Source organism: Hippopotamus amphibius, chromosome 2 (assembly GCF_030028045.1).
Source record: "Hippopotamus amphibius kiboko isolate mHipAmp2 chromosome 2, mHipAmp2.hap2, whole genome shotgun sequence".
Classification (NCBI taxonomy): Eukaryota; Metazoa; Chordata; class Mammalia; order Artiodactyla; family Hippopotamidae; genus Hippopotamus; species Hippopotamus amphibius.
Window position 1 is genome coordinate 6,019,439 of NC_080187.1, and position 18,861 is coordinate 6,038,299.

Here is an 18,861-nt window from a genome sequence, read left to right on the forward strand (position 1 = left end):
GCAGGAGGACACAGAAGAGTAAGTGGCAACTGGGGCAAACCCGAAGGTCCGAGTTCACAATACTCTCCCCCAGAGGAGGAGGAACGGGTATTTTCTGCACACCGGCACTCACCCGAAGAGTAGGCAAGCACTTTCCATTTACACTTCAAAACGGTTCTAGTAAAAACGGGGCCCACGTGTAAAACCAGACTTAGGAGGCAAAGCTGGTCTTCCTCTCTGAGCCAGGCTGAGGCCCAGACACCACGTGGCACCAGCTGGTCTCCATCTCAGTGTCCTGTGCAGAGGCCTGCAGCGGCCCAGAAATGAGGTCTGGGCCTCAGCCCACAGATTTGCACATAATGAGCTCAGCTCCAGGAAGGCACTCCGTCCTTCTCAGCATAAGAAAGGTGACCTGATGGCCCCTTCATGGCACACTGGGGGCCTTCGGCCCCAGCGTGCCCCCCGCCCCCCGCGGCTCCCTCCCTCCCTGCACAGGTCAAACACAGGGCCACAGACCCCAATAACACCCAGTGCCCACTCGGGCCTTGAATATCCCATCCTGTCACTTTTCAAGTCTCTGCCCCCTTCGTGGGTGGGGACAGGTCTAGGCAGAGAGGCAGCCCGAGGTGGGGGTCACAGAGGCCTGGGCGGCGCAGGGCTAATGAAAATGTAGCTGGACCCTGAAAAACCCGTGAGAGTCCCAGTCTCTTAATGAAACCTGCGTAACAAAAGCTCCACCAGTGTAACAATGGTTTGATTCTTCTTTTCAAATTTCACAGAACTTACAGATCAGCTCTGCTCCACTGGGGTGGGGGAGCCAGAACACAAGGAAAGCCTGGAGCACAGAGCTGTGCGAAACTGGAAAAAGACGAGCTGTATCAAATCTGGGGCAGGGTCCCAGGGAGCCCTCAAGGATCAAAGCAAAGACTAAAGGCCAGTCTCTGTCACCCCGCCCCACCCAGAGTCAAAACTAACCTCCAATGACATTTGTCACTTTATTGTAACACGTCCACAATCCTTCACACTCTCCAACCTGCCCTCCACCCACCCTGCTGGAGAGCCACGTCTGAACAAAAGGGACACCAGGAGCAGACGCGGCCTGAATCACATCTCATCTCACTTCATCCAGAAAGCACGATGGGATTCTACAAGGGTCAAGACGCCAAAGATGGAGCCTGGGTCCCGCCATTCTTTCTGAAGGCAGTGTAAGCGGCCCTTACACCGCAGGAAGGAAACCAGGTGTTCAAGAGAGCTTGGTTCAATGTCAGTTTGGGTAGGACACTAGTCTGGTATAGGGCAGTTTTAAATTTAAAAGCAAATTAAAAACAAGAGAAGCCCAGCCGACCAAAGTGTTGTACACATGGTTTTCTTAAAGATCTGCTACAGTTTAAGGGACGCGTCCCTCCATTTTCTACCTTGAGCAAACAAGTGGTCTCGGGGGCAGCACAGGCAAGGCAAGAAAGCTGCGGAAAGTCTTCAGCAACTTTGCTTTGCTTCCAGGTACGTGCGAGCCCCTCCCGGTCCCGTAACGACCAACCTGTACTCCTAGATCATGAAATTTATCTCCTTTGCATCATGAAAAGTAAGCAGCTTCGCTCCTAGGCGGGAACGTCTTGGGGGCGCGACGGAGAGCTAAGAATAAGCAGAGACCTTTTCCCTGCACACCCAGCGCCAGAAGGAACCCGCTCCCCCACCTCTGCCCAGACCACTTGGTCCCTGAGGCAAGAGCCCAAAAGGGCCGCACGTCTGGGACGGAGAGCCCCACAGGCCCAGACCAGCCTCGCTGCACCGGGCACTTGGACTAGCCCCCCGGCGGGCTCCTCCCTGCGGCCTTGGGCGCGTGCTAATAAGGCGAGGAGGCACCGCGAAACTGCGCGGCCGGAAGGAGGGAATTTAAGTCCATCTTCCTCCAAAATGAGGTCACCAGCCTGGCACATGGGGGCTGTCCACAGGCTCATCCAGCAGCGCACTCCATTCTTCCACCTGACGGGGGGCAGAGCGACCCACCAGCGGCCCCCGGCTGGACGTGAAATCGTAAAGTAATTAATCAAAGCTGCTAAAAGGCTTGGCTGACAAGAGCAGGGCTGGCCACACTGTCTGTCACCATCGCTGTATTTATCATGGAAATCCGGCAGGGGCCCAGGGAGGCGCAGCGTCTGTCCAAGGGCTGCAGCAGGGGGAGCGGGGCCCGCCTGCGTGTGGCTCCCCTCACCCCCGCGCCTTTCTCAGGAACAGGAAGACCTCGTACCCAGCCCTTGGGGGAGGGAGTTACAGAAAGACCCCCGCTCCTACCCCAATGAGGCTGCTACTGGCGCATCAGGACACAGCATCAGTTACTGCTACGTTCTGCCATCTCCTTCCTCTGGGGGTCGCTCAGGTTGACTCTGTAGAGGACAAACTACGAGGGACTGTCCTGTGAGCACCAAGGTTTCACTGACTAGGAGGGACTGTCACAGAGAAGACAGCAAGGCCCTGCCAGGTCTAGACAAGACACTTCCCGTAAGAACCTCACTGACAAAACAGTTCTCAAAAAGCACAGAAAAACCTAGCTCTGATTCTCGAACTCCAGGCACCAGTTGGATTTAACCTCACGGCAGCAGGCCAGCTGATGGGCTGGGTAGCACGTCTGACTTCTCACAGCATTTGGGCAGCTAACAATGTCCATTAAACACCTCCCAGCAGGTACGCCCTGCAGAAAATTAAAACAAACCCACGTCGTTCCTACCACCTCTGAGAGGTTAATAACCCAAGGGACAACACAGATACAGGAGATAAATGTTTTAAGAGCATAAAACACACACTGTCTAAGAGCGGGGCCCAGTGCAGACTCTGGGAGGTGAGCGAGGAGGAACTCCAGGCCCACGCCAGCCCATGAGGAGGCGCCACGGCAGCCTCAGCTTCCTGCTGCTGCAGACATTCCCGACTTGTGTTCCCAAGGACTCCAGCAGCCCTCCTACAGCTCAGAGATGTCTGGTGATCACAGAAATCGGGGCAACCCTAGGCAGAAAACTATGTATTTCTTTCATATGTTGTCAAATACACATAAAGGGAATAAACAGAGGCTGTTACAAAACCCAGAGCTGAACACGACTTCCCCTCGCCTCAGAGAGCAGAGAAGCCGAGCCCACTGCTCCAGGAGCCCAGACCTGCTCTTAGCAGCCTTTCCCAGTCAAGGCCAGCCCAGACGCACCAGCAACGATGGCTGAGAAACCCGCCAGCTCTCTCCCTCGCGCTCCACGGAAGGATGCGAAGGCGCCACGTTAGCCACTCACGAGGGTGTCTACCTCATGTTCTCTAAAATGCCCAGAAACAACACATCGATTTTTATTTCCCTCCACAGGGAGTCTGATACTCACGGTAAATGTGTTGAAAAGATAAAAACCATTTTCATACGTTGCCTCAATAAAGACCAAACACCCAAAATCTTGGAAGGAAAAAAGTGATGCACTTGTCAGAAAGCAATCTTTGCTTGAGGAAATTATCTTAATGGTTCCTCTACGTTCCTTGGAGGTGAGTTAATCACCAATCCGTCGATCGACAACCATGCGGGGGCCCCTCGCCTGCACCTGTTCAACCACCAAAGCTGCCTCACCAGACAGCGGGTCTTCCTGACCACCTGTGTACACACGGTAAGGACGTGCTGGCTTCGCCCCGTTCACAGGAAGGCCCGTGTACAGGACAGCTTCAGCAGAAGGCAGCTGATGCCTCAGACCTGCCCCCTTCAGCCGGGCGCAGCAGACACAATGAGCCTCGGGCTTCAGAGGTACTGCACGTGGCCTGCCTGCTCTCAGCTCAAACAGCGAGAAGGGGAAGGCCAAAGCCCAGCAGCCCCTCTCACCTTTGCCTATGACGAGGCCACACTTATCTGCCGGCACTGGGTAGGTGATCTCCTGGATGCCACCAGCGGCTCCCACGCTCCAGTCACCACGGCCACGGCCTCTTCCCCTGGCTACCGCCAGGCCTCCGAAGCCATCTCTTTCCTGGGAAGGAAGCAAAGCTCAAGTGACATTTCTGCCACTGCCACCAGCACTCATTTTCATCTCCGGGGAGGAGCTTAAGGGACAGGATGTAATCAGCGCCACATAGGAGAACCTGAGCGCCCTTCCACATTTCAGATGCTGAAGTGCTCTTTAAAACCAGAATTAACACAAATCACAGGCGCATTCAAGGAGATGTGTGCGGATGAATCATGCGGTTACACAAACAGCACAAACACACCTAACTGAACCAAGCAGTCAGACGTAAATTCCTAATCTGAAGCCCAACACCCTCATCTCTGGAGCTTTAATTACTGGGCCCTAATGTGCGGGCATCAGGAGCTGGTTTTCTTCTCAGTGCTGGGCCTACCAGAGGCCTGATACCAGATGCTAAAGAGCTACGAACTTTTGAAAGGGACCATGAGCGGCAAGGATGACCTCTGACCCTCTCCTGACAAGACTGCTATAAAGAACAATTAAGACACCGCTCTAAGAGTCAGGATACCCTGCAATTCAGCCAGCAAAGAGAATAAAAGGACTTTAAAGAAAAACTGGTTGTCTCACTCCCCCAAAGAGGGAGGAACAAGCCAGGCACACCCACCCGTGGTCTGGGGCTGGAGAAGCCTCCGATCCTTCTCACACTGCTTCCCCAGCAGAGGGCAGAACTCACACCCACGCCTTCCACTGGAGGGCGAAACCTCCCATCCCAGCCCTTGTCCGCTGAGTCACTCTGAAATGGCAGCACTAAAATCTTTTCAATGTTGAGGGCAAACCTGGTCAAGCTGAGAGCACCTTCATGGAAGGGAGAAGCTGAACAGATGCTCGACACAGTGAAGAACGTTTGGCAAAACTTGCTCCTTCGATTAAGAGTAAACTCAACATTTACCTGAACTCTCGACCAGCAGAAAGGGGAGCTACCTGATGTGCCTTCTGCACCCTAAAAGCTACCCTCTGCTTTTATGAGTGACAAATGACAAGCAGACAAGGAGATTTCAGGGACTTATATTAGAACGCACCCATGCGGCCACCTTCTGGGTATGCCCCAAGTTCTCACAGCCTCTGCAGTTCTGGGATCATCAGTTCTTACTACTAAAAGGGATGTCAGAGATGAATTAGTGAGCCTTCTGTGAACCTGTCTCACTCCTGTCTGGGGGCTGTGGGTGAAACCCAAGCCACTCTCTTAGATACTCTGATTCAAGACATCTGGGGTGGGGGTGAGGGGGTCTATAAATCTGTAACCTCAGCAGGTGCCCCCAGATGATCATGTGGGGTACATCACCGGGTACAAACTCTGGTTTCCTGCTGAAAAAACTATACCAAGGGGAGCTCAAAGGCTCACTGAAGCTCACATGAAGAATGGCAGAGCTGGGATAGTGATTTCTAACCTCTGGCTTCTTTCCTATTGTTCTCAGACTTTTCCTGCAAACCTTGGGGACATGACAGGCCAACCTACCACCAGCTGCAGTAGGTCCCCAGAGCAATTTACAACAGGGGCAGGGGGATCCTAACGGTATCACACAGCCTGCTCACATTCCAGAGAAAAGACACACACAGAATCAAGTGCAGGAAGACGAACGGCGTTCAAATTCTGGCAGATCGTGACGTGCTCTCTAAAGCCAAGATGAGACTCTCCTTGCAGTTTTATACTAGGTACCCTCAATTGTTTCAAACCTGGCAATCTGCACTGTATATCCCCCAAACAGTTTAAATAGGCACTTACTTTGTAGTGTAAAAAAAAAAAAAGTCTAGGTTCTGAGATAATAAAGGCAGAAGAATAATAACTAGAAGGAAAAAAAAAACCCATGAAGGCAAGAAAGAGACAGATGTAGAGAAGCTGCTGCCTATAATCTTGGAGGGAGGTAACTGACAAGAGTACTGGTTTCCCAAAACGTGACTTGAGAGGGGTTGACTGCCCCACGGTGCTGTCCCGAGAGCCCCAGCTGGCGCCTGCTGCTTCTGCGGGTGAGATACTGAGGCTCCAGAGCCAGACCCACCTGGGCTGTGAGAATAAGATCGTTGATGACGTGTGCTGCATGCTGGCATCGATCTGGGGGTCCCATGACCTGTGCAGCTCTCTCTGGACTAATACCATCATCTGTGGAACAAGAGAGAGATGGAATTAGGAAAAGCCCAACTTTAGAAGGAAACAAACGTCCCTCTGATTTGCAATCAATACTCCTACCAGTGCCAAAGGGGTAATAAGAACATCACCAGATGCAGGGAATCTTTTGGACAGGGAAACGTGTATGGCTACATCTTTTTGCATAGTCCACGTCAATATTCATTTCTTGTGCAATTACAGCCATTTAAAAAAGATATCATTATAGAAAGTAAATTAAACTTAAAAAAAAAAAGGTGCCAAGGAAAACAGAGTTGCGCTATGGCAATATTTTCCCAACAGTAGCCTATCCACAATGTTTTCCCATCTTCAGAGAAATGAGGGAAATACAGACACTGTAGACAATTCTGCTCATAAAGGTAAATTTATAAAATGTAAAGAACTGTCCTTCATTCTAAGATTTTTTAAAAATGGTTTTAAGCTATCTTTAATTTTATGAAATTTTATAAAGAACACACGGGTTTGTTTTTTTAAGTCTTTATTTGGCAAAATTAAAAGCTGCAAATGCTACGTTGATTCCTCCAATTTTACTAGTCCAAGCTAAAGAAGAAAAAGGCCTGGACACCCTTGGGCTAGAGTGTTCTGGCACAAGAAGGGTGACTGGGCCAGCAAATCCACACAAAGAAATGAGGGCCCCAAGGACAAACCTAAATTGGAAACTTGGTAACAGAATGTTGCAAAACAGAGAGCTGTGAGAGAGGGCAAGGAACACACAGTGGGCTAGAAACAAAGCCCTTGCTTTGTGAGGTGCTCTTTAACTCTTCCTAATGCTGAGACTTTTGAGAATCATCAAAACCAACCTGGTTTGAACTGAATTCTCACACCGGCATCATTCTGGATCTTTTTGATCATTTCCCCATTTCTTCCTATTACAATCCCAACAGCAAACCTGGGCACAGACACCTAAGCACAGAGAAACAAAACCTCATCAGAGTTTTTCTGCAAACCCCCCTTTTCTGCAGACCTGGTGTGTGTGTGTATGTGTGTGTGTACATACAATGATTTTTATTACAGAGCATTCCTGGAAATGACACAATAAAGCATTTTTTTCCTCTTAGGAAAAACACTGTGGTTGATAACTGCATTCCTGTCCATTAAATGCATTCAGGAGGTCTGAGACCTGATCACAGCTATAAAAATGAAGTAAAGCAAGAAAAAAACCCTACAGATAAGATTTAAAAAAATTTTAAGATTACAAATTTATCTTCCAAATTCTATGAAATAAGCATAAATGTACCACACACACTGATTATACTGTGCTCCTTTAAAATGTTTTTTTCACTTCCATCTTTTATTGTAGTAAACTATATATAACACTGTATTTATTATTTTAACCATTTGTAAATACACATTTCAGCAGCATCAAACACGTGTAACCACCGCCGATGTCTACACCCCAGACCTTTTTACCATCCCCAATAAAAACTCCTGAGAAACCACAGCGCCTCCTTCCCCAGCCCCTGGTACCCTCTACTCTACTTTCTGTCTCTATGAATTTGCCTATTCTAGGTGCCTCACGTAAGTGCTCACCCGTCTCATACAATGCTCGTCTGTCTGTATCTGGTTTATTTTACCAAGCATAATGTTTGCAAGGTCCACCCAGGCTGTAGCTGATGTCAAGGATATACTTCAATCCCTTTCCACCTCATCAGGAAGACAGGCTTCGGGGTCTAATACAGTCACGACACAGAGCGCCACAAACACCCGGACTCTGGCCTTCACCTGGGCAGTGGGGTAAGCTCTGAAGCACAACCCCCAACCAGGGGAAGTGGCCGCAGTCGCTGAAATGCATGCAGCGCGCGCCCCTCACTACACCTGCCTGTCCCACTCCCTCCTCACACCCACCCTGGGAAGCGAGTGTACTCCAAGGGTTTTGCAGATGAGACAAGAGTTAAATAACTTGCTCAAGGTTAAAGAACTAACAGAAGCATGAGTTACAACCTTAACCTTGCCTACTAACCTGTGACTCAAGCATACCTCTATACTGCCTCCGCCCATCCGGGAGCTGAAGTCACCGCGCACACCTCGGAAGTCAGCCTGGTCTTTGTCTCGGATGATCTCTGACACCATCTCTCTTGCTTGCTGCACAGACACAGATACAGGGCACTAAGGAAAACAAAGTCCCGGAAGAACACACGACACCAGGCTGAAGAGCAAACCCTCCTCAACTGGGCTTAAAGCCTCAGAAGGTGCTCGGCTGTGGGAGAAGTCACTCGACTGTAGTAGTATTATAATTATTATAATTATTATAATACGGGATGGGGCAGGCTGTTGGTAAGGAGTGTATCGTGTATATCGAATGTTAAATGATGTGTTCTTCACATCATCCAAAATGTCCACACAGATAAGGGTTCACCATCTTCTAGGCCACAGCTGGGTCAGAACTTGACGTCGGTTGCCCCACCCTATTTCTGATGTGCCGTTTCTTTCTAGTGGGGCGCGGGGTCTGTGAGCTCTGACTGGGACTGGGGCAGGTTCCACAAGAAAGGAGATATAACAGTTCATCCCATGCCAGAGGAGCTCCAGGGAGGTAACGGGAAAAGGTCAGCCGGGGAGCCAGAAAATACCTTCCAATTGGAAAGACCACCCCCGAGACCCGACTGTCTCCAGGGCACATTCAAGAATGCACTTGAGTCAGTCCACCCCGCCCGTGCTGTGCCGGCCCCACAGGACTCAGGATCATGTGGGCACCCAGACTGAGACCTGGTTCTGGAAAAATCAAACCAAATGAAAATAAGAAAACCCAAAACAGCTACATCGTAGGACATTTGGAGTAATCGGAATATGGACTGACTACAAGATGATGTTATGGGATTACTGTTACTTTCTCAGGTCTGGTTTTATAGAAGAAAGTTTTATTCTTAGGAGATTCATGCTGCAGGATTTAGAGGTAAAAAGTAATATCTGCCATTTACTTACAAATGGTAAAGCAAGCAAATAAAATATAAACACAGACAAAATGGTAAGTAGGTTGAATGTATTCAGACATTTGCTACACTATCTTTTCAACTTTTCTGTATATTTGAAGTTTTCCATAATAAAAAGTTGGGAAGCAGGGAAAAAAAAACACAAAAATCCCCCCCAAAGAACATTTTACCCTAAATACAGCAGACAGCTTCTCCCTAATAAAAAATATGGAATACACATAGTATTAAAATTAAAAAATGCTGAAAACCTTTCTATATAACATTTTTCCTGCAAATTCATGAAACATCAATGATAGAAGCTCTTTGCCCAGGTATTTTTTCTACAAAAGATAAAGCTAAATGTTCCACTAGAGAAGGCAAGCCTGGAGGGCTTCTGGGAGGCAGGCTTTCTGCGTCCAGCCAGCTCTCCCCACCCCGTCCAAAGAGCTCTACAGGGAACTTCCCTGGTGCTGCACTCCCAATGCAGGGGGCCCAGGTTCATTCCCTGGTCAGGGAACTAGATCCCACATGCATGCCACAGCTAAGAATTCGCACGCTGTAACTAAGACTGGGTGCAACCAAATAAATAAATAAATAAATATTCAAAAACATGCAAACAAAAAACCCAAAGAGCTCTACAACACACAGCAGTGGAGTCCACAGGCTGGACTGGATGAGCCGAGTAAGGAAAGATTAGGAGCAGTCTGATTTTTTTAAAGCCCACCTGCTTATATTTGAAGAAGTTAGAACTCTGGGGGACCTGACCCGGCAGGAGGGAGCGAAGGGCAGCATCGCTGATGGGAACCTAAGCAAAGCAGCCATTGTACTCACTGGCCCTCAATCCTGTTTTAAAACTATTCTTTTACATATAGACCTTGACCAAAAACAACAACAAAAACTACCAATGATAGCACTTAAGTTCACCTGAACAACAGCATTAAGAACTAGGGGAATTCTTTTGCCAGAGACTGGTAACCTCCGCTGGATCAAAGCCCCTACAAAGGGACAGCTATCGTTGATGGGCTGGCTCACCAAGGTGCGTCACTCTGGAGCTATTCTAAGTGTAGTGAAGGCCAGACAGACTACAGCAGGCAGAAAAAAGCACATTCATGTCTCACAGGGACAGACGCACTCCCACGCCCACAGCCCACGCACAGTCCTGCTAAGAGCCCGAGAGCTGGAGGGCAGAGCACTTGGGTAATTTGGACCTGAGCCTGGCTGCTCTCGGCACCTGGGGCTGTCCTCTGAGGCACACATGTGCCTTGTGAGGTACTGGTACCTTTGGTCACCTCCTACTTCAGCCAGCTGTCTTGTGAACACAGGTCGAGAGAGAACAAATAAAAACCAAAGGGAGCCTGCATCTGAGCTGACCACAGGTCAGCACTGAAAGCTGCATCTGATCAGAGCTGCGCCAGCCAACAAAACTCTCTGCGTTTAGGTCTAGGCTGCCTGCCTAGTTCTGTATGTGGGCTGCCCTGACGGTAGTCTCCATCCACATGTGGCTCTGAGCACTCGAAACATGGCTGGTGTAAACGAGGCACTCACTTTCTATATAATTTGAATGAATTCCAAAGCCACGTGGCTGCAGCTCTGGTACTGGACAGCATGGCCGGGTTCTTTTCATCACCAAACTCGGTTTGGGAAGACAGCTTAGCTTAAATCAAGCAACACCCAGTTTTATAACTCAGTGAATGACAGAAAATCACAAGTACTACCAGATGATATGGCCACAGCCAGGACCTGCCTGACCTATGGCTTCTCTCCTACCTGTACTTTAAATGGGTCTCCGGTGATGCGAAGAGGCTTGTCTGCTCCCGTGGGTAGCGGGCCATCCTGGATCATGACCATCTTCACTCCGGTCCGCTCCTGGGGGTGCACACACACCGGTACAGCCCTCGCTGTCACAAAGAGGCACGCAGGACAGCCAAGCTGCCCAGGGTCGGGTCGTGTCCACCGTGAGATGGGGCCCGTCCACCATGAGACGGGTCCCACTGCCACAGGCATTGCCCTCCGACCCGGCCCGTGAAGCTGGCCTCTGAGATTGCTGACATGCAGGCTGTGCTTGAGAGCTTCCCAGCCTGACAGAAGAAACCGTTTCCCAAAACCCTCCTCCCTTTGCAGTCCCTGGAATATCTAAATATTAATGAGCTGTTTCTACAAAATGCTAAGCACTGAGCTAGACAATCTGCTTTAGCACCACGTGGTCAGAGCTCACGCCCAGCAATGGGAAGGAAGGGCCACCACTTCCCAACCTCACAGGTGAGAGCTCTGGGCAAGCCGCTCCAGGCTCCACAGCTATTGAGTGAGGCACCAAAATTTGGATTCTGCAGCCTGAACTCCTAGGAGTCCACCACAGAATGCCTTCCACATCAGAGGACCCGGCTAGGCGAGAGCACATAGGCAGGCCACAACCCCGACCTGCAACTTCAAAAGCCCAGAGCTCAGAAATAAGGGTTTGCTCCTAACTAAATGTGGCAGCAAAGCTAAGCTGAACTCTTGGGGGCGTACTTCTAGCCCTCCCTCGTGGCACGTGACTATCACTAGGTTTAGCCATGGAAACCTGCACCTGGTCATGGGGTGCAGCCCCGGAACTCGCTGGGGGTATTAAATTCTAAAACACGTTTGGACCATATGTCTCAGATAAAGGATCCGGAGCTCACAGCGGCGAATGTTCACGGAGCATTTACTCAATAGCGGGCTCTGCACTAAGGGTCTCATGTAAATAAAAACAACGGGTATTATTTCATCAGCTCATGACAACAGGGAGGCCGGCACCTCCCTGCCCTTTCAGGAGGATCCTGAGCCTCTGAAAAGCACATGAACATACATACCTATGACCTCACAACTAACGAGCAGCAGTGCTGCTGGCTCAGGGCCCCTGGCTCTGGACACAGGATTTTTATCTGGGAGTCCTAACGACAGGGCTTCAGGGCCACATGGATGCTGTCAGTTCACGCGGACCCCAGGGTTTGGCGGCAAGCCTTGCCAAGGAAAGGTTCAGCACTGCGGAAGCACCTGGGCAGAGGTTTCGAGGGCAGCTCTGTGCCGCGGCGCGCAGCCAGATGTGCCCGGGCGAGCCAGAGCTGGGACCCACCTGCCCCCCCGGGAAGACGAAGGGCGATGAAGGCCCGCTCTGCCGGTGGCTCCCGTACCTGCAGCTGCTTTATTGTCTCCCCTCCTTTGCCGATGACTAGGCCCACTTTAGACGCAGGGATGAGGATCTCCTGGACCGTGCTGCTGCCGTCTATGTCATTATGAAAGCCAGGTCCGTTTCGACAGCGGTCCACAATCTGCCCCAGGAGCCGTTTGGCTTGTCTTTGGGAGGGAGAAGAACCACAAAAGCACAGCATTAAAGGAATACTCTAGGCACCCAGGAAGGGGAAACACATGAAGGAGTCAAGGCAGCCCTCCATCCAGCTCCAGCTCCTGTCCCCACAACCCGGGAGGTCTCTGCCATCCGCCACGTTACTGGGCTGGAATTTAAAAGCAACACACACAACAGCAACGTTCCAACACAGCCCCTCCACACCTGCCCTCTTCCTGCACTTGCGTCCCATGTCCACGCCACAAATGCGCCTGTCTCCAAGTCAAACGTCAGCTGCTCTGGTGGCAGAGTCTGCCTCTGACCCCTCAGCATCTCTTTCTGCTCCCCGATCTAGCATAACCCCTCCCACAGAGCACACACTCAACAGACGTTGGTTAAATGAGGGCAGGAGAGAAAGCCATGAGAAAGACGGGACGAAAGAAAGAAAGCAAGGGTTAGTAGTCATTATTTGAATTCTCAAACTCCAAACTTCTTCTCCACAACCAACCAGACTGCTCGACGACTTCTAAGCTATGGCTACGAATCACCAGTTTGGTTTCAAGGGGTGAGAAAAAAAGGCAGGGCCCTGGTGCAGCGGTACAGTCACATACACCTGCTTTGTGCTTTTCATGTTGGGTTGTCGAGAGCCTGCCTTTCACATGGGATTTTATGCTGATTTAGCTGGAGACTGGGGACGGAAACTGCAATGTTCAAACAGTACCACCCAGACTCCCGAGGTCATCTGTCAGGTCAATTTCCTTTTCTGCACCAGAATCTCCCCTGGCTGTTATTTGCAGTATTTATTCTTTAAATCACCGTCTACAATCTATCCTGTAGTTCTTTTAATAGGGAAAAACCCAGCTACTATACAGGCTGGCTGTACTGCGCACTGAAGAAAAAACTGTTTCCTCCTAAAGTTATAATCCCACTGCCTGGACTGCTTGGGTAGAACAGGAAGCAGGCATGTTTAGAAGGGCAGGAAGAAAGAAGCAAATGGCAGGAAATAGATGCTGCTTTTTGTAGTCTTGAGCCTTTGTGTAGTCAGTCTTGTGCATCTTCTCAGTTACAGCAGCTCTTTAATATTTTGCTTGTGTACTAGATTAACCTGTGTTGGAGGAGAAATGCCTGGACTCCAGCAAAAGCATCCTGCTTGCCCTATAATGCACACCTGCCAGCGGTATTTATTCTGGTTCACTGCTTGCAATGTTACAGCAGAACAAGAGAATTTAAACTCATCTAGACTCCCTGAGAAATGGAAACAATAAAACAGCCCTACCTATTGAGCCAGACATAATCTCAGCACCCCTGTCCCCAAACCCAATGCTACTCAGTAGACCGAAAGAGGAGAGAGAGCACACTGTAAGTTAGCACCTCCCCTTTCCCCAGGAGGTTCCTGGATTTATGAGGCCTGCATCTGGCACAAGGCTCTGAGGACACGTGTACCAGGAGAGCAGCGCTGTAGGCTTAAGGCTGCTGTAAGGGCCCCCAAAGCGAAAACACCCTCCGGCCGGTCCACGTGGCCCTCGGAGTGGAGCAAGGGCCACAAAGAGTAGATTCATCTGGTTCATAAATATCAGAAGGGCAATGGGATCAGCCCCAGGCAAGAGACCTGAGGCCAGGATTCTCAGTGCTTCACAAAGTGAGAAGCTTACTGATCCGGACCTGCTCAGGTAAAGGAGGTATTAACAACGAAGAAGTGAGTTAATGAGAGCATTCAGGCAGGATGAATGTATACTCTCGAGGACCTGGTTTATGAAGTAGGTGTTATGACTGTGAGAAATTCTGTAGGGTTTGAAAAAAAGATGATACCGTATATGTTTAAGGTAAGAGAACAACTCCCCTGGCGTGGTAACCTCCCAGATCCTTCTCTAAGGAAGCACCTGCTTTCGTGGCCAGACTGCAGCACAGATCAACAGTGTTCAGTAACAATTCTGCCCTTCCATTTCTCCCCATCTGGGGAAGGAGGAAGAAGAGTGAAAGGAAAAAGTAAATAAAATAAACTTACTCAATACTTTCTGGGGTTCCGGTAAGTACACAGGGCCTCTCTGGAATCCCAGAACTCTCTATAAGAAGAATCAAGAAGATGAGGTGTGTTGGTGGGCATCAGGTAACTGTGCACCTCTGCCTCTGAGAACAGACTGTCTCTCTGGCCTGGTTCCTACACCAGCCCCACAGAAGCCCCGGCTCCCAGAAAAAGAAAGTCTGCTTCCACTTGTGGAGAGAATATCAATCTGGTAGCTCCACCCTGGATTCTCCAAATAAAAACAAGTTCTGCAGGGGAAGCTGGGAGGACGCAGCAGAGGTCTCTGAGTTGGTCCTAATTATCAGCCTCAGCTTCGTATCTGACCCACTTGTGTGCTAGTAAGTGCCTGAGTCGCTTAACCCACTGTTCCTCAGTTTGTCCATTTGCAATGTGGTTTAATGGTTATCTGCTTGCAGCTCTGAGGCACACTAGTAAGGACTTTAATGGTATGCACGTCAGAGTTATTACCAGTAATTGCACAAATACTCCAAGAGAACAGTGACATCCATGTGGAACTGGTTCTGGGCCATTTGACAAGAGAGGAAAAAAAATCTTACTTTCTAACACCACACATGACACTTAATTTTGTTCCTAAAAAAATTGCTTCTGAAAATTCACATTCAAAACAAATTAAAGAGAAATAGCTAACAGCAATAACTGTCTTCAAGACACTGCACTAAGTATTTTTTAAAATAACAAACATTTCTGTGATCGAATGTCCTCCAAATCCCTCCCTCTGCTGTGGAAAGAGCTCAAACTCAGATGACGACACTATAAATGAAAGTAAAAACTCTTCCTCCTCAATTTGCTTTCTCCACATCACATGGTCAAAATGGACCCAGCTGGGACAGGTCCTGAACTGTGGTTAACATGTGCTAGTCTAGCCAGAACCTCCAGCTGGCCTCTGTCCACAAAGGGCAGGGACGATCTAATCCAGGGAGCTGGCGAGCAGTCCCCAGGAGGGAGCCCAGAGCCCCAGGACTCTTTAGGCCCCACCACATCTGGCATAACATTCTGGTGCAGAAAACAGAGGTCCTAGACCAGCAGGTGTCTGGCAGGGACCACACCGGGCCCAGAGCTGCAGAGGGTCTCCCCAGAGGCCAGACGGGTGGCTTCTCTGGGCCTGCTTCTGCTCTGGTTTTTCTGGTTCTCAATTGGGAGGTCAGCTCCAAAAGTGCAAGGGAAACAGCAATCACATATACTTACCCAAGCCCCTAAACTTCTAAGCAACAAGCAAAGGTACTAAATCTGAAAAACTCTATAAAAAAGACTGATTTCTGCCAAACTGAGGCCTGTGAGAAAAAGTAGCCCTTACCTGAGGCAATCTGAATTTTGCAACCAGATTCTGCTTGAATCCGTGAAATCTGCTCACCTCCCCTGCCGATAACTGAAACAAATTAAAACAAAGGGTCAGAATATGCCCCCCTCATTCCATATTTAACCATGCATGGATGACAATTAATTCAACAAACATTTACACTTGACTCATGGCACAACCAATCAGGTTGGCCTCAGCAGGCCCACAGACATGGTACATGAAACCTAGCAGACAACAAAGGGTTCCCTAGCTGAAGGGGGCGGGGGGGACGGACGGGGGAACCCAAGGCCCAACAGTCTGGTCTCCGCCACCCCCGCCCCAGCCTGGAGACTCCTGCAGTTCTTCGGGGCTCTAGAGAACACAGCGTGCAAAGCATTCTACTACAGGTGATACTCACATGAAGAGATTAAATTGAAAATAAGGGACAGGAATTAGGGAAAAAGTAGATAATGTGGATACTTACTAAATCCAACCATTTTATCAGGCACTTTGAATTCTTCTGTTATTACTGCCCTAAAAACATTTTGGAAAAATACATAGAATAAAGGATTATGCAGTCATTTTAGGTTCCCCAAACTCCCCACAGCGGCAATGTCAGACGATAAAGACAAAGGTAACCACGTCAGTTTGGCCAACAAGCCTACAGCCACCCACAAAGACTGCCATCTAACGAAGCCTTTGCTCCATCGCTCTTTGAAAAGATCCACGCCTCCCCTTTCCTTGTGTCAGAGGAAGAAACCTCTATTTTTTCATGAAACCATCAACTCTACTAATAACTGCCTTTTCTTCCTACAGCTGCCCTCAGCTCTGCTGAGCTCCTGAAGAGCCTCTGGGGTGCAGGGAGCCTTTAGACTTCTAGTCTCCCTAGATGAAGAGAGACAACTGCTCTTCAACATTCCTTGTTTCCCAATCTTTTTATTGCTTTCTGGCCTCCCTCTAATTTATCTGCCTCTTAGGGCGAGACGTCCCAAATGGAACCAGTGTCCAACAGAGGTCTAATCAGTGCTGACCAGTACAGAATAATTACCTTGCTTACTCGGCAAGGTACTTCTGCTAAATGCTACCCCACCCATTATGTGCCTTTAAAAAAACAAAACAAAAAAAAAACAACTACTGCACTGGCTCTTTCAAACAAATCTTCAAATTTGCCATACAGTGTATTGTGGACAATATCCAATTTGCCCAACACCACAGAAAGCAATTAAATCTAAACATTTACCTTAGGAGGAAGCTAAATGCAAGTAGTTAAAAAAAAAAAGTAAGCATTTTTAAACATCTCTCACACAGCTGGCTTTTACCCATCGTGGAAACGACTGAATAAAGTGCATGTTTTCAGGGAAAGTGCAGCACTTAGAAGAAAAGCAATAGCACAACTAGCACTGCCACTGCATCATTCTGACGGGCACACACAGAGTCTTCTCGTTTACACCCTCAGATTACATATGCACAGGGATTCTCTCTACCTCTTGGGATCTCCACATTCACACCAAAATCAGGCAATTTCCAGCTTCCTAATCAGTAAATGTGTGGACGTCAACGCCAAACCTCGGCTGGCCGAACGGTTCATCGTACAACAGGTGTGGGGTCCCTGTTGGGGTGCTTCCTGATGGTGGGGAAGGGCAACAGTGCTCCTGTATGTGCAGCCATGAGGCTGCTGTTCACACGTGCAGCACAAGCTGCCTACTCTCAGGGAACAGCACTGGGGAATTTACTAGAAGGCGTTCACCACCAGCACAACTCAAAACTCAGGCAGTTTCGCAGCTCGCAGGGACAATTTCAGCAGACTCTCTGATGGAAACACCTACTGAGATGAACTGCTTTGGGCTTATTGGAAGACAAAGCTCTATTCTAAACCCAAGACTGAAAACTGGTCTAATGTGCAAAGTATAAACATACTGGAAAGTACAATTCTGATTAATCCTATATGGCTTTACAGGAAAGTTACATTTGATACTGACACAACCTCATTTCAATGACTATATTTCAATTCGTTAAAAAAAACGAAGCGAACAAAGAAATAACAAAAACCCAGGATAGATCTTTTGGTTATCTGATGCCTGGTGATTTCTAGAAACTCCCAAACATTTGCATAGAACACAAAGGATATAACTGTATCACTGCTGGTGAAGGTTAAGGATAACATGTTACAGTAACAAATACACAGTGCAGGATTTCACCCCTTAGGGAAGAGAAGCCTTCCCCAGAGGAGGAGGTTTCCTGTACATTTTATCCTTTCTGAAGGATAACATTGTGACCACAAGTATCCCATCTTACAGATGGATCTTTTTAAAGCCCAGACATCTTTGCATCTCTCTCAGTCCTCCATGTTTAAGGGAAGGCTGTGAGGGGAAACTAAGGCACGGAATCAACCGGGCCCCCATCCAAGGTTCTGTGGCAAGGCCTCTCACTATGGTGGGGGGAACCCAGGCTTCCACCTCTCGGGCCATAACTCCTAGCGCAACACACGCTCCATCTTGTGAAGTCACGCTTCTTCAGCACAGCTTTTCTCAAGCGAAGAAGTTAAGGATCCATAAAACTATGGGAAAACCATCAAACCAGGAGGATGACTTTCACATTCTCCACTTTTAAATTCAGCATAAGTGGGCAGAAAGAGCAGCACCAACATCCCAGAAGTCTTTTAAATTTACATACAATAATGCGTGATTTTTAATACCTCGTATCAGTTTATCCCTTTAGCTTACACTGTCTTGGAAAGGGCTACAAAAGAAGCTGAGTCTTAAAGAAATCTAGCCCATGGTTTTTCACACTCTCAACCTCTGACTTTCTAACACTCTAGTACAGATGGTGGATCAATAAACAATTAGAAATGATCAATAAATAATAAAACATAACCCACTGCTTACCTTTGATGTACCAAGGCCCCTAACTGGTTACCTACTGTGGCAAAGAGAAAGAGAAAAGAAAAATCAAAGCATTAGCACGGATAAACTAACTTCATCCTTACACGAATTCTTACCATTTCAGGGGGAAAAAAAAAGAAAGGCAGAAAGAAAGCAAACAGTAATTTAGGCTCAGTGGCTGAAATGAATGCGTTATATGATATGAAACAGGAGGGGATGTTGTGATCAACAGTCTCTAACCCAGTGTCCAGCTGAACGCAGGATAAGAAATTGATCTGTGTGTCCACATGCTGAGAGGCCTGGGAGAAAATCCTGCTCGCCTAAATCCCTTTCACTTCCTACCTCCCTCCTGCTCAGGACCAAACTCAATGTAA

The 18,861-nt window shown here is 48.6% G+C and overlaps 1 protein-coding gene and 1 long non-coding RNA gene across 4 annotated transcripts in view; both read right to left on the minus strand.

Annotated features, from left to right (window-relative positions):
- FUBP3 (far upstream element binding protein 3) overlaps positions 1-18,861 on the minus strand; it is a 48,688-nt gene that overhangs the window by 7,863 nt on the left and 21,964 nt on the right. For 2 of the 3 annotated variants that reach the window (XM_057720450.1, XM_057720448.1), the window contains exons 3-12: positions 18,491-18,524; positions 16,090-16,139; positions 15,624-15,695; positions 14,291-14,348; positions 12,134-12,296; positions 10,749-10,847; positions 8,053-8,157; positions 6,876-6,978; positions 5,951-6,051; positions 3,818-3,959 (exon numbers count right to left, since the gene is read on the minus strand). In XM_057720450.1, the coding sequence (XP_057576433.1) occupies positions 3,818-3,959; positions 5,951-6,051; positions 6,876-6,978; positions 8,053-8,157; positions 10,749-10,847; positions 12,134-12,296; positions 14,291-14,348; positions 15,624-15,695; positions 16,090-16,139; positions 18,491-18,524 (927 nt within the window). The remainder of the gene's footprint in view (positions 1-3,817; positions 3,960-5,950; positions 6,052-6,875; positions 6,979-8,052; positions 8,158-10,748; positions 10,848-12,133; positions 12,297-14,290; positions 14,349-15,623; positions 15,696-16,089; positions 16,140-18,490; positions 18,525-18,861) is intronic. The other variant, XM_057720449.1, reaches the window with a different exon arrangement.
- LOC130844208 (uncharacterized) lies at positions 3-3,811 on the minus strand. Its single transcript, XR_009051211.1, has 3 exons — positions 2,779-3,811; positions 2,272-2,668; positions 3-1,611 (listed from the first exon to the last, which is right to left on the minus strand). It is a non-coding gene; the product is annotated as an uncharacterized LOC130844208 (long non-coding RNA).